This window comes from Dipodomys ordii, unplaced genomic scaffold (genome assembly GCF_000151885.1).
Source record: "Dipodomys ordii isolate 6190 unplaced genomic scaffold, Dord_2.0 Scaffold126, whole genome shotgun sequence".
Taxonomy (NCBI): domain Eukaryota; kingdom Metazoa; phylum Chordata; class Mammalia; order Rodentia; family Heteromyidae; genus Dipodomys; species Dipodomys ordii.
In genome coordinates, this window is record NW_012267342.1 from 5,652,185 (window position 1) to 5,666,522 (window position 14,338).

The 14,338-nt window shown below is 32.5% G+C and overlaps 1 protein-coding gene across 1 annotated transcript in view; it reads left to right on the top strand.

Moving 5' to 3' along the window:
- The window catches only part of Lrp1b (low density lipoprotein receptor-related protein 1B), a 1,500,426-nt gene that overhangs the window by 1,198,209 nt on the left and 287,879 nt on the right, over window positions 1-14,338 (top strand). Inside the window, exons 44-46 of the mRNA XM_013030060.1 lie at window positions 6,558-6,750; window positions 7,333-7,458; window positions 11,820-11,948. Coding sequence (XP_012885514.1) covers window positions 6,558-6,750; window positions 7,333-7,458; window positions 11,820-11,948 — 448 coding nt within the window. The remainder of the gene's footprint in view (window positions 1-6,557; window positions 6,751-7,332; window positions 7,459-11,819; window positions 11,949-14,338) is intronic.

Consider the following 14,338-nt stretch of genomic DNA (forward strand, 5'->3'; position numbering starts at 1 on the left):
CCTTTTCTCCCACCTCCACAACTACCCCTTTCCCCCCTGCCAAGGTTGTAAAGTTCATTTTAATTCCACACAGAGCCTTATATGCAGCCCAGGCTGAACTGAAGCTTGTAATGTTCCTGCCTCAGCCTCCTCTGAATTACAGGCTTGTATCAGCATGCCCTGTTTAATTTAATTTTAAAATAAGGAAAACAATTACATTAGAATAATTCTGCAGGGAAAGATAATAAAATTAAGCACCTAATTAACTCTCATAACCAAAATGTAAACTCAGGTAAACAGACATCTGAACACCAGCCTCGGGATTTACTTTAGCAGGTTTTGAATGGGCCAAGTTTAGTGATTTGCCACACAAAACAAAAAAAAAAGGAAAAAAAAAGGAAAAAAAAAGGAGAGATGTTCTCCAATACCACTCTGCTAAAGATGACTCATAGTTGTATAGAGTAGTTTAGTACATGTTATTGGAAGTAGTTATTCTGAGGCTTTGTTCTGTGTTCTTTCTATCACATCACAGCACATACTGAAGTAGAGATAACTAGAGAATTGTAGCTCTAATCTAGGTAAGGACCACCACTCCTCCAAATTAGGAAGTCAGTAAGGCACAGACTACTTCTTCACTCTAACTAAAACACAATATCCCCATTCATGCCATCTGTCCCTAGTAGACAGGAACAGATTTCTTAAAAATATAGACAAACAAAATAAAAACAACACATTCTAGCAAACTTTAAAACTGTTTCTGTAAATGTCTGTAACTCTGAATGCAAATTTTTATAAAGGGTTCTTTGACTTATATACGGTTTATACATCATCTCTCTGTTTTTCTTTCTTGCTCAATTTTATGTTCTTCCTATTCTCTTCTTCCTCTTCACACATACATATCTTCAGAACCATTTCTAAAATGAAGTCCTTCTGTTGGTTAGTTAATTTCAGGAATAGCTTTATATTTAACTCACAGGTGCACATTCAGATTTACCACTGTTCTTTCATCCGTTGATATTTGTAAGCCATGAGAGGATCTATTTGGTGAACATACTTATAATTTAGGTTTAGGAAAAAAAACAAACTTTGAATAAATTTATTAGATCATAAATGCATCTGATTTTTCAGAATATTTTATTATCCTAGTCTATTTGCAGCCACATGTAGTTTGACTCCTGAAAGTATTTTTTATTTTGTGGCATATACAATGAATTCTTGTTTACACCCCCCCATCCCTTCATTTGTTACTGATCAAGATGCAGTGTATTCATAGACTGTTTTTTGAATGGCAACTCCTTTATATAAATAATTAAAGATAATGAATACATTTTAAAAAAATTATTTTTGAGAAATAATTAGGCTTAAATTTTTAGATGCAACTGATAGACACTAAACTGCACTGATATAAATTTGAAAGGTTTCACATACTCATATTTAGGAATCTGATACAACATTGAATACTAAATATGTTATCCATGTTGCCTACAAATTATTACATTTCTTTGTAAACTCCTGCTTCCCCATCTGCTCTAAGCATTATTCCCAACAAACACCATCTCTATGCTCTCATTGGAATTTTGCCTGTATGTTTGACATGAGTGGTTTCTTTGAAGTGCTTCTTGTGTGATTTCCACCAGCTACATTAATTATTTTGAAATATGTCAATGTTCTTATATCCATCAAGACATCATCCAGTTGTCTTTTTCTAGGTGTATCCTATTGAGTGTATGAAACAAGAAAGAAGAATCATTATGAGCACATGGTAAATTGCAGGCCAGATATTTCTCAAGATTATTTAGTTAGCCATAGAGACTACAAGATAAGATTTTTTTATAGTAGGAGAGAAATATTGGTCTCAATTCCAAACAAAAGTAAAAGAAGGAACTCATAGATAAAAGCAGAATGAGAATAGAAAGTTAATAAAAGAAAATTTAGGGATGATAAGAGATTGCCTAAGCCAATTTACTTACTAGGACTTTTGTTGAAAGTAGGCCACAGTATTCAGACTTTACCTGGAGGACAGTGGAATGTAGAAAACTTGGTCAAATATTTAGAGTGATATAGTATTAATGTACAGTGATTCAGTCTTAGCAGTAATCTTTCTAAAAAATGGACTCTTGAGGACATGCCCCAGGACAAAGCCTAACAACAGGGCTCAATTTGAAGACTTCAGTAGAACCTGGGTAGAATAAATCAAGAAGATATTGTTTTTATATTCACTTATTTATATTAAGTAGTTGTATAAAGAGATTCCAATACCAGTAGTCAGATTAGGAGTACAATGCACTTTGATCAGTGTCACCTCTTCCATCATTCCCTCTTATCTTTTTCATCCCTTCCCTCTCTCTAATTTATGAAGTTCAATTTTTCCAGTGTCATTGAATACAACAACTGTATTTGCTCATCATTTCTCCTTCCACCCATCTAGACTTCCCCAACTTATTGCCTCCATCACGAACACGTTTCAACTTCCTGATATTCATTATGTTAATTTGTTAATTGTTCAAAGGATTTACACCAATAAACTCCAAGGTGATAATCTGACACATGGATACAACTTGTTGATGTATTCACTTGTATGTAGACATTTCCATGGTTTCCACTGGTGTCTTCTACAAATAGATTTGTACAAATGGTTTGTGTCCTAATATTTCTGTGGATGCCTGTTTTGATTTTCTTAGATAAATAAACACTTAAGTACATAAGAATAATCACATGCTCAATACATGTTTAATTTCTTTGGAGGATGTAATTCTTTTCCTACTTGGTTGTAGGACTTTATAGTATTATCTTTATCTGGATCCATAACAGTCCTTGGTAAGCTCAGTCTCTTTACATTTAGTCAAAATTTTGTAAGTTGAAGTTGTTTTGCTCAATTTTTGGATTTTAACTTTGTTTTTGTAAAATTCATAATGCATGATATTGTTCATGTTTTTATGTGTTTAGTTGACATGAATGGATAGGTGGGTTTTGTGTGTGTGTGTGTGTGTGTGTGTGTGTGTGTGTGTGTGTGTGTGTTTGCTTTTTCTGGTCCTGGAGATTGAAATTAGGGCCTGGACACTATCTTTGATCTTCTGCTCAGCCTCCTGAGTAGTCAAAATTACAGGAGTGAGTCACTGGCAATACTAAAGTTAAATTTTCATTCTTTTTAATTTGTTTTATTATTATTTTGGGAGATTTCTTTGCATATGAACTGTGTAAATCTTTCTTTGTATTTATGGAAATATTTTCTCAAAGTTTTGGCTTACTTTTTCATTCTTTGGCCAGTATCATTTAAAGCATTTTGTATATTTTAATGAAATTTACTTTATCACACTTGTTACTTGATCTCTTACTTTTTGACATTTACTGAAAAATCTTTCAGTAATCTAAGTCAAACTTATATCTTCTTAGTTAAGTTTTACACATGGCATAAGATATGGATATAAATATGTTTTAAATTTTTATTGTAAAATACTGTACAAATGGGTTACATGAATAGGTAATGAGTACATTTCTAATGAGCATTGTTACCCCTCCTTTGATTTTACATCTAAACAATCTAGTACCATTTGTTGGAAAATAACCATCCCTTTGTTTTGAATATAGTCTTTGTCCTTTTGTCAAAAATGAGTAACCTATCCATATGTGTCAGTATTTGTGAGCTTCTCTTCTAATGTATTTACCAATAATTTATCTGTCATTATTACAAATGTCTTGCTTGAAATAGTCATCTAAGTTCTTCATTGCTTTTTTGACTATCTTATATTGTTGGTACTTTTTAAAGAATTTTGGAAGCAGCTTATCAATTTCTACAAACTGTGGTATTTGATTGGGATTTATACAAAACATCAATTTGTGCAGAAATTATATTTCAGCAATGGTAATCTTATAAGCTATTTAAAATATATTTATAAAACTTAATTTTGGGTTGTTAAATTCATAATTTAGTAGCTTGTAAGATTTTTTATATTTAACCATATTCATACTTGTTTGTACTATTAAAAAGTACTTCAGTTTTTAAATTTTCAATTTTTCAATATTAGTATATAGAAATACAATTAACTTTCATCTCATACCCTTACTAAGTTTATCTATTAATTGAAGCATCTTGTGTGTGTGTGTGTGTGTGTGTGTGTGTGTATAGATTTTCTTTTCTTTTACTTTTCTTTTGACAGTATTGGAATTTAGAAATTGAGCATTATGTTTGCATATATTTGCCTTGCTAGTTGAGATATGCCTTTAGCCCTTTAAGGTTTAAGTTATTTTTTATATAGTTGTACTATTTATAGGCCTTTTGGGAAATACAATCTTCCTACCTATTCCTCTAATTGTTAGGCTTGCAAGCATGTTCCACCATCTCTGAATCATTATATTCAGAGGGATTTCCAATATCTCTTTTCATAATCTGGCTACAAACTGTGATTTTTCCAGAAGGTACCTCCCAAATAGCTGGGGTTACAGTTGTAATTCATGCTTCCTAGCATCTCACAGTCCTGGGGCTTGAACTCAGGGCCTGGGTGCTGTTTTTTAGCTTTTTTGCTCAAAACTAGTGCTCTACCACTTAAACCACAGCTCCACTTGAAGCTCTCTATGGTGCTTAATTGGAAATTTCATTAGAGATAAGACTCTCATAGACCTTTCTGCTGTGTCTGGCTTCAAACGGATCCTCAGATCTGAGCTTCTTGAATACCTAAGATTAAGGCATGAGCCACTGGCACCCAGATAAATCTTCGTTTTTTTATGTTTAGAATTTTGTCATGTTTAAGTTATTGTAATTTTACTTCTCTTCTTCAAGTATTGGTGCATTTTATCTTCTTTTTCTTGCTTTATTATACTGCCTAGATTTCAGGATAAGGAGTGAAGGTAGCTGAGTGTTTTCTTATTTTAGGTCTGTTTTATTTATACTGATATAATTTATTATCCCTTTATTGAACTCAACCAAAATTTAAAATTCCTTGATATTCTATATTGTTTTTCTGTGTTCTAGGTTTTAATTTCTTTTAGGGTCTTTAAAGTTCTCCCCCTCCCCTAGGTCTTCTAATTTATTCTCATTTAGTTTCTTAAGGTGATCACTGAGGACATTGACTTGAATTTTTCTCATTTTTCAACATTTTATTACACAGAGTATTTCAATGGTATCAATTTTATATTTTCTTACAATTTTCTGAGCCTTATTTTTGGAGATAACAGTTTGATACTTTCAGTGTTAACAGTTTGATCCTTTCAGATCTTGACTTTAAGGTTTGGTAGGCAGGAATAAAGCCAAGTTTAGGGTTAATTAGTCCCCACTTACTGAGAGAAAACTTCTAAGAACTCTAATCAGAATGCTAATAATTGGAACACTATAGAGTCTGACATTGCTAACAGGCATGACCCAGAGCCTGTGTAAACCCTAGAGCACTTGTTTAAACCTTTCATGTTTTCCTTCACCATTATGGAGTAGCTACCTAACATGCAGGCAATGTGTGTTATCAGCACATAATTGAATAAGTCAGGAGACTTTAAGCAGATATATACCCACAGCTTTCTGCTGAACACTCTTGCATCTAACATTCTGCCTTGTGACATGTAGATCTCCCATAACTATCCCCTCTGTAACTTTCACTGTTTGGCTCCTGCATGCTAACTGCATCCACTATGGAACATAATTTTTGTTATTGTGTTTAGTAATTCCTAAACCTCTTCACTGACTTGGGGATAAAGTCTGGAGAAGACCTCCTTCTTGCATTTTCTTAGTTTCTTGGTTATTTTGAAAAGTATATCTAGGCCTTTTTAGTCCATCTGGGTATAAATAGAAGTTTGGTCTTATTTTTCATCTTCTTTTATTTCCTGCAAGAATGTTCAAAATGCTTTAACCATTCATGTTAAAAGTTTTCTGAACAACTTGAACCCTAATGTTCTTTGAAAGTTCTATACATATTTAAGAACTCTGAAAGTGTCTGCTGTATAGCTGATAATCCAGCAATAAAAGTAAAATAATTTTGGTAGTATTAGCTTTTCTTCTGACTTGTAAATTCTAGATTTTGATACTGAACAAATCTAGTTGTATATTCAAACTGAATGACTAGTAGAATTATAGGTTGAGTAACCTTATCCAAAATTCTGAAATGTAATATTCCCTTCAATCTCAAATTTTCCAAATACTGATATGATGATAACAAGTGGAAAATCCCATACATAATCTTACATGACTGGATGAGTCACATAAAACTCAGGAAAGCTAAAAGTTTTTCATGCAATCACCTTCAGGCTATATCTATACATGAAATATTAATTGATTTCAAGTTTAAACTTAGGTCTTGTCCCCAAGATATTTTGTTATTTGTATGCAAGGATTCCGAAACATGAAGAAATAGCCCTGAACCATTTCATATTGTAAGCACTTCACATAACTGAAATACAGCATGTAGACAGAATATTATGAAAATACTTGGACAATTCTAATGATGATTTAAAACATGGTGATACATTAAGTAAAATGCTTTTTAATGTGCTGATTCCATTTTATCAATCAATTAATCTTCATTTTATAGTTGTGGGGGATGTGTAGAGATACTAACATCTTTGTTGTAAAAGTATATTTTAATTCATTCCAGGTGATTGTCAAATCTGGGCCAGGGACTTTTCTTAGTTTGGCCGTTTATGACAATTACATATTCTGGTCAGACTGGGGCAGAAGAGCCATTCTACGGTCCAACAAGTACACGGGAGGAGACACCAAAATTCTTCGTTCTGACATTCCACACCAGCCAATGGGAATCATCGCTGTTGCCAATGACACTAATAGCTGTAAGTTACAATGGACAAAAATTATTGCCTAATAATAAAAGATTTGTTTCTTTATTGTTTGGGGGGATGGCACTCAGCGTCTCATTACAGAATACACCAAAGTTCTTGTAAAGTTTAAGTTTTGTAGTGCTTTATCACCAGAAGAACAAACCATTCAATTTATTTGTTTTTAAATTCAGCTTCAATCTCTCTAATTCCTCTTAATTTTTAAAATTCACTTTGAGTTGTTTGCAGGATAATCAAACTGTATGATAATGTACTGCCGCTAAGCTGGAAAGTCTCCATTCTTTGAAGTGCTTACTACATTGGAGTCCTAGTATCATTATTTTTTCTAGTGAGACTAGTTCACTGGCTTCTTTAACATCCTGGACAAATATATCAGTAAGGTATAACCATCTCAGTTACATTTTTTTTCTAATAAACTTATTGTCTGTAAGGTTTGGATTTTCAAAGTCTTGTATTTATTTCCCATGAGGTATCATTGAAAGGTTGAGGCAGTACAGCAGTTTAACATGTATCTGTAATTAAGATAAAGTGTATATTCAGTAGGAAAATATGACCGATAAAGCCTCATTATTGCAGGTGAACTTTCTCCATGTGTGTTCTTGAATGGAGGCTGCCATGACCTCTGCCTTCTGACTCCTGATGGTAAAGTAAATTGTTCTTGCAGAGGGGACCGAGTCTTGATAGCTGACAACAGATGTGTGAGTAAGTAAAGAAAACCAAAATGTAATTTCACATCAATTTAAAATAGCTTATATATATTAAAATTATTTTAGAGTATTCTTGAAGTTGTATTTTAGTAGAAATTCAATAGTTTCCTATCTCTGTCCATGAGAGTACTTACTTCACCACTATGTTTAGTTACAGCACCATATGACAGGTAGTAATAAATTAGAGAGTGACAAGATGTTTTATCTTTGTGATTGTGGACTGGAAGGTGTTAGGGCTAAGTACTTAAGTACTTGTGCATAATAATCACCAGCTATGACTTTAACAATCATTGAATAATAAAATTGATTAAAGCAAAGATAAACAAGAATATAGTCAGTAGATCAATTACTTACAGTGAAACCACTCACAGTCAGTCACAGTGTGAAAATGAAAGAGAATGGCTCATGCAGGTTATTTGTAATCATTTCAAAACTGTTAATTAAAGAAAGCAACATTCCAGCCTTGCTTGTTTATACTTCCCAAAGGCATTACAATGCTTAATTAATACTGTTACAATATACATTTATTAATAGTTAAGTTTACCAAACTGTTTCCAAAATAAATAATTGTTAATGTGTTCCAATATCGCCATTAACATTTAAGGCTATTTGTATGTGGGGAAGGTAGAAGAGAAATACCTTGTTGGAAATTAGTGAACTCACTCTCATACTTTGTCAAGTTTGGCACCTTTTTTCTCATTCATATTCTCAACCCTTATCTTTTTATCTAAGAGCTAGATATAGTTACATTATAAAAATAATTTTTCAGTCTCTTTCTGGAACTTATCAGACAGACCTTTCTTCTACCTCTTCCATAGTTTCTCACTTTTTAAGGTCTACCACAATGCCAACAGATGCCTCTTAGCAAAAGTTCTAAAAGTCATGATTTATAACTCTGCCCAGGAAAATGAGAAAATTATGTATTTAGCCAGTGAAATTTAAATTTAAAGAAATTTAATTAAAATTAAAATGTAATCCTTAGTCTACAATTTCCCATATATTTCCTTGTTGCTTAATGTTTTCCTAAATTTATCAGCCAATTGCTTAAACTTTTTCAGTTGTCCTTTGTAACTTCAAGGCATTTTGATTTGGATCTGATTCCATATGTTAAGCCTAGAGTATTAGTTATGCATTATAATCATCAATAGTGCTTTCATAGGCCATTACAGGCCCACATGAAAGCATTGCTTTTGGTTAACACAACAAGTCTTACAGTGGAAGCCCATAGCTGAAAAATAGTTTACATATACAAATCCCTACTAAGCCATATGTGCCTCTCTATTGTTGAGAAGTAATGAATTCTAAAGAAATGCAGCATTTTATTTATTTTTTATTGTTTATGATAAAGGCAATGAATTCAAGGTTACAGTTACATAAGTAAAATAATGAGTACAATTATTTTTTTATGTGGAGATATATCAACCTTAATATATCCTCAGTTATGTTTATGATTTTACATGATATTTTACATTATTTTGCATTTTAAAATATGGTCCTATACGGATGGAGTTAAACACTGTTATCTCCTCTCTCATTTTCTGCCACTTTTCTTTCCACATTCCCTCCCTCTTAAGTTGTAAAGTTTGTTTCCAACATAGTGTCATCAAGTGACTATCATTGTTGTATTAGTTTATCCTCTGCTCTGCTGTTTTATTGATTCCCTTTCCCTTCCACGGATCACATAAACTTATGATACATCATTTGAAACAAGAGTAGTTGTTTGTCTGTGGAACTATGGAGTGACACTAGACTCCTAAAAAGTGACAAATCTTTGTAGAGATTGAACATATCTACTGTACATTTGTTTTGAAGTCTAGGATACAGCAGATATTAGAAATTAACTCTTGGCTTTATTCTGCCAAATTAATCTGTGAGAAATGAGAACGTATCTGGCCTTGACCACACTTGAAAGAGTTCACCCTGAGCCATTTGTGAATGTTAATGGTATCATTAAAAAGGTAAAAGGCCATTTACTAACACCTACATAAGGGCAATTAAGGGAAGACCATTTGTTGTCATAATTGTAGAGAAAATGATGAGGCACTTCCATTCTGTACAACATTGCTCACCTTATCAACATCCATAATAAGCCCAGGAATTACAAATGTCATTAGCTAAAGTAATGGCTATATAAAAAAATTAGAGTACAAAGGAATCACATTGTTGCTAGGAGAAAACAGCACTCTATGTGATCAAATAAATCTGTCTGAAGAAGACCTGTGCTTATATAATATTTGATTGTATATCAAATTTATATCATATTCATGTCAAATGTTTCTACTAATATAAAATATAAATATATAAATAAATACATGTAATAACCCTCCAGTCATTATTTTCAAATACTATGGTATTTTCCATCATGGCACTTTCTATTAGATGTGAGAAGCTTAATAGGATATGTTCAAAATAGGGCAAATTTGTTAGGAATACCAAGAAAATTCCAGTAAGTATATAAGGTTTGCTCAGTTCATGATGTAGGGTGATTATACCTATTATTTTGGTATTCTTTATACATTTTCATTTATGTTTTAATACTATTTTTAGGTTTAAAATTATGTCTCTTTTTCTAAAATGGAATGATACTTGAGATTGGCTTGTACTAATGTATATATTACATCAGAAAAAAATATCTTCAGAAAGTGTTATAATCACCAAATTAATTAAATGAGAATTTGTATGCAAGTATATGGATAAGTGAGCATTCTATAAAAAAAATTCTTTAAATTCAAAGACTAATACAGAAATAAAACACTGTGAACTACAAATTGTATTGATCACTGTTAAATCAAATACTCCTAAAATAATTATAAATTATAAAATTAAGGTATATCTCCTTCAGAGATAAATGAATTCTAATACCACCAATATAGGTGAATTGATTTAAATGCAACAAGCAATTATCCAATAAACAATGGAGTAAATCTATGCAAACAGACAAAAAAATGGATTCTGAAAATTTGCTAGTGCAATTCTTTTTTTAATATATATTTTTGTTGTAAAGATACTGTACAGAGGGGTTACAGTTCCATGAGTAAGTCAGTAAGTTCATTTCCTATCGAGCATTGTTACCCTCTCCTTCGTTTTTCCCTTACCATCTCTTCCCTCCCTGCCTCCCCAACTCCTCCCGCTGAAATTCTTTTTTATTTTTATTTGTTTACTTTTTTTTGTGTGTGTGTGTGTGGATCTTGGGGCTTGAATTCTGGGCCTGGGTGCTTTCCCTCAGCTCTTCAGCTCCACGCTAATGCTCTACTACTTGAGCTGAGCCTCAGAGCCACTTCTGGTTTTCTGAGTGGTTTATTGGAAATAAGAGTCTCACGAACTCTCCTTTCCAGGGCTGGCTTTGTATGGCGATTCTCAGATCTCAGCCTCCTGTGTAGCTAAGATTACAGGCATGTGCCACTGGCGCCTGGCTGAAATTCTTATAAGAATAAAACTAGGTTTATTTTCTTTAATGGAAACTCATAAAAACAGAATTCACAAAAACGTGATCGTTTAGCCAGAAGCTGATACCTTACACATATAACTCTAGTCATTAAGGGGGCTGAGATTCAAAAGATCGCAATTAAGAGTGAGCTTAGACTGACTACATCTCCAAAGTAACCATCAGAAAACAATGCACAAGCCTAGCAAACAATCCAAGTAAATGTAGGTCCTAGATTGTAACTGAGTAAGGAAAATAACAGCCATCATAGATAAGAGTTTCATGTTTTGCACTGTTAACCTAGATTTCTAATTTAGAGTAGATCACATTTCATAAACAAATTTCTTATGTAAATCCTGAGATTTAGAAATGGGACAACATGACCATGGTGTCTTGGAGAACATAAGCATGAGGTATTTTATAGATTCTCACTCTTTTTCACCAGAAATATTAATCCTATATGACACATTTAAGTGGGGAATAGACACTTGGGATGTTTTATGTTTTTGAAGAATTTATAATAGATCTTAATATGAAAAAAACAAAAATATCCTTAGCATATGCAAAGTACATTTAAGAGGCAAAATTTTTGCTTTAAAAAATTAAGATAGATTGCCATCAAAATTTTAATTACTTTTTTCTTCTACACACATATAATCATCTCATAATTGACAAAATAGTCAGGAGATAAAATTAGTTATGCAACACTCAAGAAACTTAAAAACAACTTCCAAAACACAAAGAGTGATATGGGAAATGTCCTTGTTAACTTTCTGTAAAGAAAAGTCCAACTCATTGACCTTTATTTGGTTTTTCATTTATATGTTATAATTTATTTCATAATTGAGACTAAAGAATATAATGATCATAATATGGAAAGATATTTAGAATTATTGTGAGTTCACCAAAATGTTGGCCTTTCATTCTTCCAGCTAAAAATTCCTCTTGCAACATTTATTCAGAGTTTGAGTGTGGAAATGGTGAGTGCATTGACTACCAGCTCACCTGTGATGGTACTCCTCACTGTAAGGATAAATCAGATGAGAAGCTGCTCTACTGTGGTAAGCATCCAACATAGGGTTTGCTCATTTCAAAGAAAAGTTTCTGAAATCTTGGTTTGTTTCTCTCCTTTCATTTTTTGTGTAGACTTCTTTGGTGTCTCTGATTAACAGGTAGATCTAAGCCAATAGACTTGGCTCTGTTAATGCCTAAAATGAGACCCTTATTTCCAATGATAGTTATGGTAGTTGGAAGATTCTCTTATGCCTTTCCTATCCATGAAATGCAGGTAAAGAAGCATGTCTCTGCAATTGATCTGTAGGGCTAGTTTTTGGGTATCTTAGAATGTAATCCAGTGTTTTTAATATGTTGTAGGTTTACTCTCCAGGAAAAGACCACAACCACTTAGAACCTTGTTGGGCTGATAAAAATCAATGTGTGATTTGTTGCACTTTTGTCTCCAGAATAGCATAGGGACAATGTGCAAAGGCAGGCCTCATTTACTAGCTTTGTGATGCTTTCCCCATCTGTGCTTCTGTTGGCAATACCTCCTGACAGTCAACCTCTCTTCTTCTGAAATAGAATTGAGCTTTTCTATCTAGTAAGCAGCTGAAAAATTTCCTTTATTACAAACATCCTGGACATTGTCTTTGTATAAGCATTCCTACTTACTGTAAAATTGATCCAGATTTTCTTTAATTGATACTGATTTATATTTATCCTATCAATCCAGTAGCACTGAATTTACATGCTATGCTAATATTGAGAATTAATGGCTAGAATTGCTACATTTCATTTCTATATCTGGTAGCATCTAAGTAATAATTAAACCTCAGTAATCAAAAAATGATGAAATAAGAAGATGGAGTTTAAGCAATCTAAATACATTCCTCTATACTACAGAGTAAAGACACAGTTATTTAAAGTGATAGTTGCATATGATTTGCAATGTCTGATGTGCAACCAAATTCTGAAGAGAATTTGCTACAAATATGGTATGTTTCATAGAATAGCTGTATCTTGTAAAATAAGAAACATTATCATAAAATTATAATAATTGATGTAAAAATTTTCATTTACTCTGAAGGGCTTGAGGTGTATTTTACATCAGTTTTTAATCTTAATTGAAGCAAGATAATATTCCTGAAAAGCAGGCAATGCTGAACAGTTTGTATAAAGCTTCAGCTAGTAAATATGTTAGGTTTTGTGAGCCATGTATTTACCGTCACATAGCCTTTATTTATTTAGACTGTTTTTAAGTTATAATTGATATATAGTTCTACATCTGATATCCAGGCATATCAGTAATATATGAGCAGATTGATATCAGAGCAGAATAACTGGCATATCTATCGCTCAGGAATATATAATTTATTTCTGTCATGAATATTCAAATTTATCTGTTATTTTGAAATTTTTAATTGTTGTTGAATATAATTATCTTGTTCTTCAATAGAACATTATTTCTCTAATGTACTATTTCCTTGTAATCATTAACCATTTTTTCCATCCTTCTCCCTATACTTATTTCCCCTGTTTTGGAGAAGATTATTGAATTTTCTACTTCTTTGAGAAAATTTTTAGCTCCCATATATAATTGAGAACATGCAATATATGTTTCTGTGCCTGACTTTTTTTCTGATTAACAGAATGTCTTCCAATTATATCCATCTTGTGTATATCAATAGTCCTGTCTTTTTTGTCTTTTAAACATTTATTTTATTGTAAAGATGCTGTACAGAAGACGTAGAGTTATATGAGCAGGGTAATGAGTACATATCCTATTGAGCACTGTTACCCCTCCTTTGTTTTTCTCCTAATATCTCTTCCCTTCCCCACCTCCCCAAACTCCCCACCCTTCCTGAAGTTGTAAAGTTCAATAGTCTTATCTTAATAACAGGATTTTATTCATTCTTTCAAAGCTTTATAAGATTATATTCATTTATTCAGATTCAAGCTACATCTCTTATCGATTCCATATTTTTGGCAATTTTGAAGTAATGCTTCAATAAATACTCAGTGCAGATGTCCTGTGTGTTGTTTTTAATTTCCTAGAATATGTACTAGAAGGAAGATTTGTAGATCATATGAGGAATCCATTTTGAGTTTTGAGGAATCTTAACAATCTTTTCCATCTTGACTGTACTAATTCACATTTTGGTCAAAATTGTGCAAGAGTTTCATTTTTCTTCACATTCTAGCCAGCTCTTGTTATTTTCTGTCATTTTTGTTTAAGTTCTTTTTTATCTTTCTTTTTTATTTATTTTTGTAATTAAGTTTTTTTATTGTGAAAATACTGTACAAAGAGTTTACAGTTACATGAGCAAAGTTAATGAATACATTTCTTATCCAGCATTGTTGCCTCCTCCTTTGTTTTTCCCCTCCCATCTCTTTTCTCCCACCACCTCAGCTCCCTGCCCCCCGTCTAAATTGCAAAGTTTGTTTTTCAACA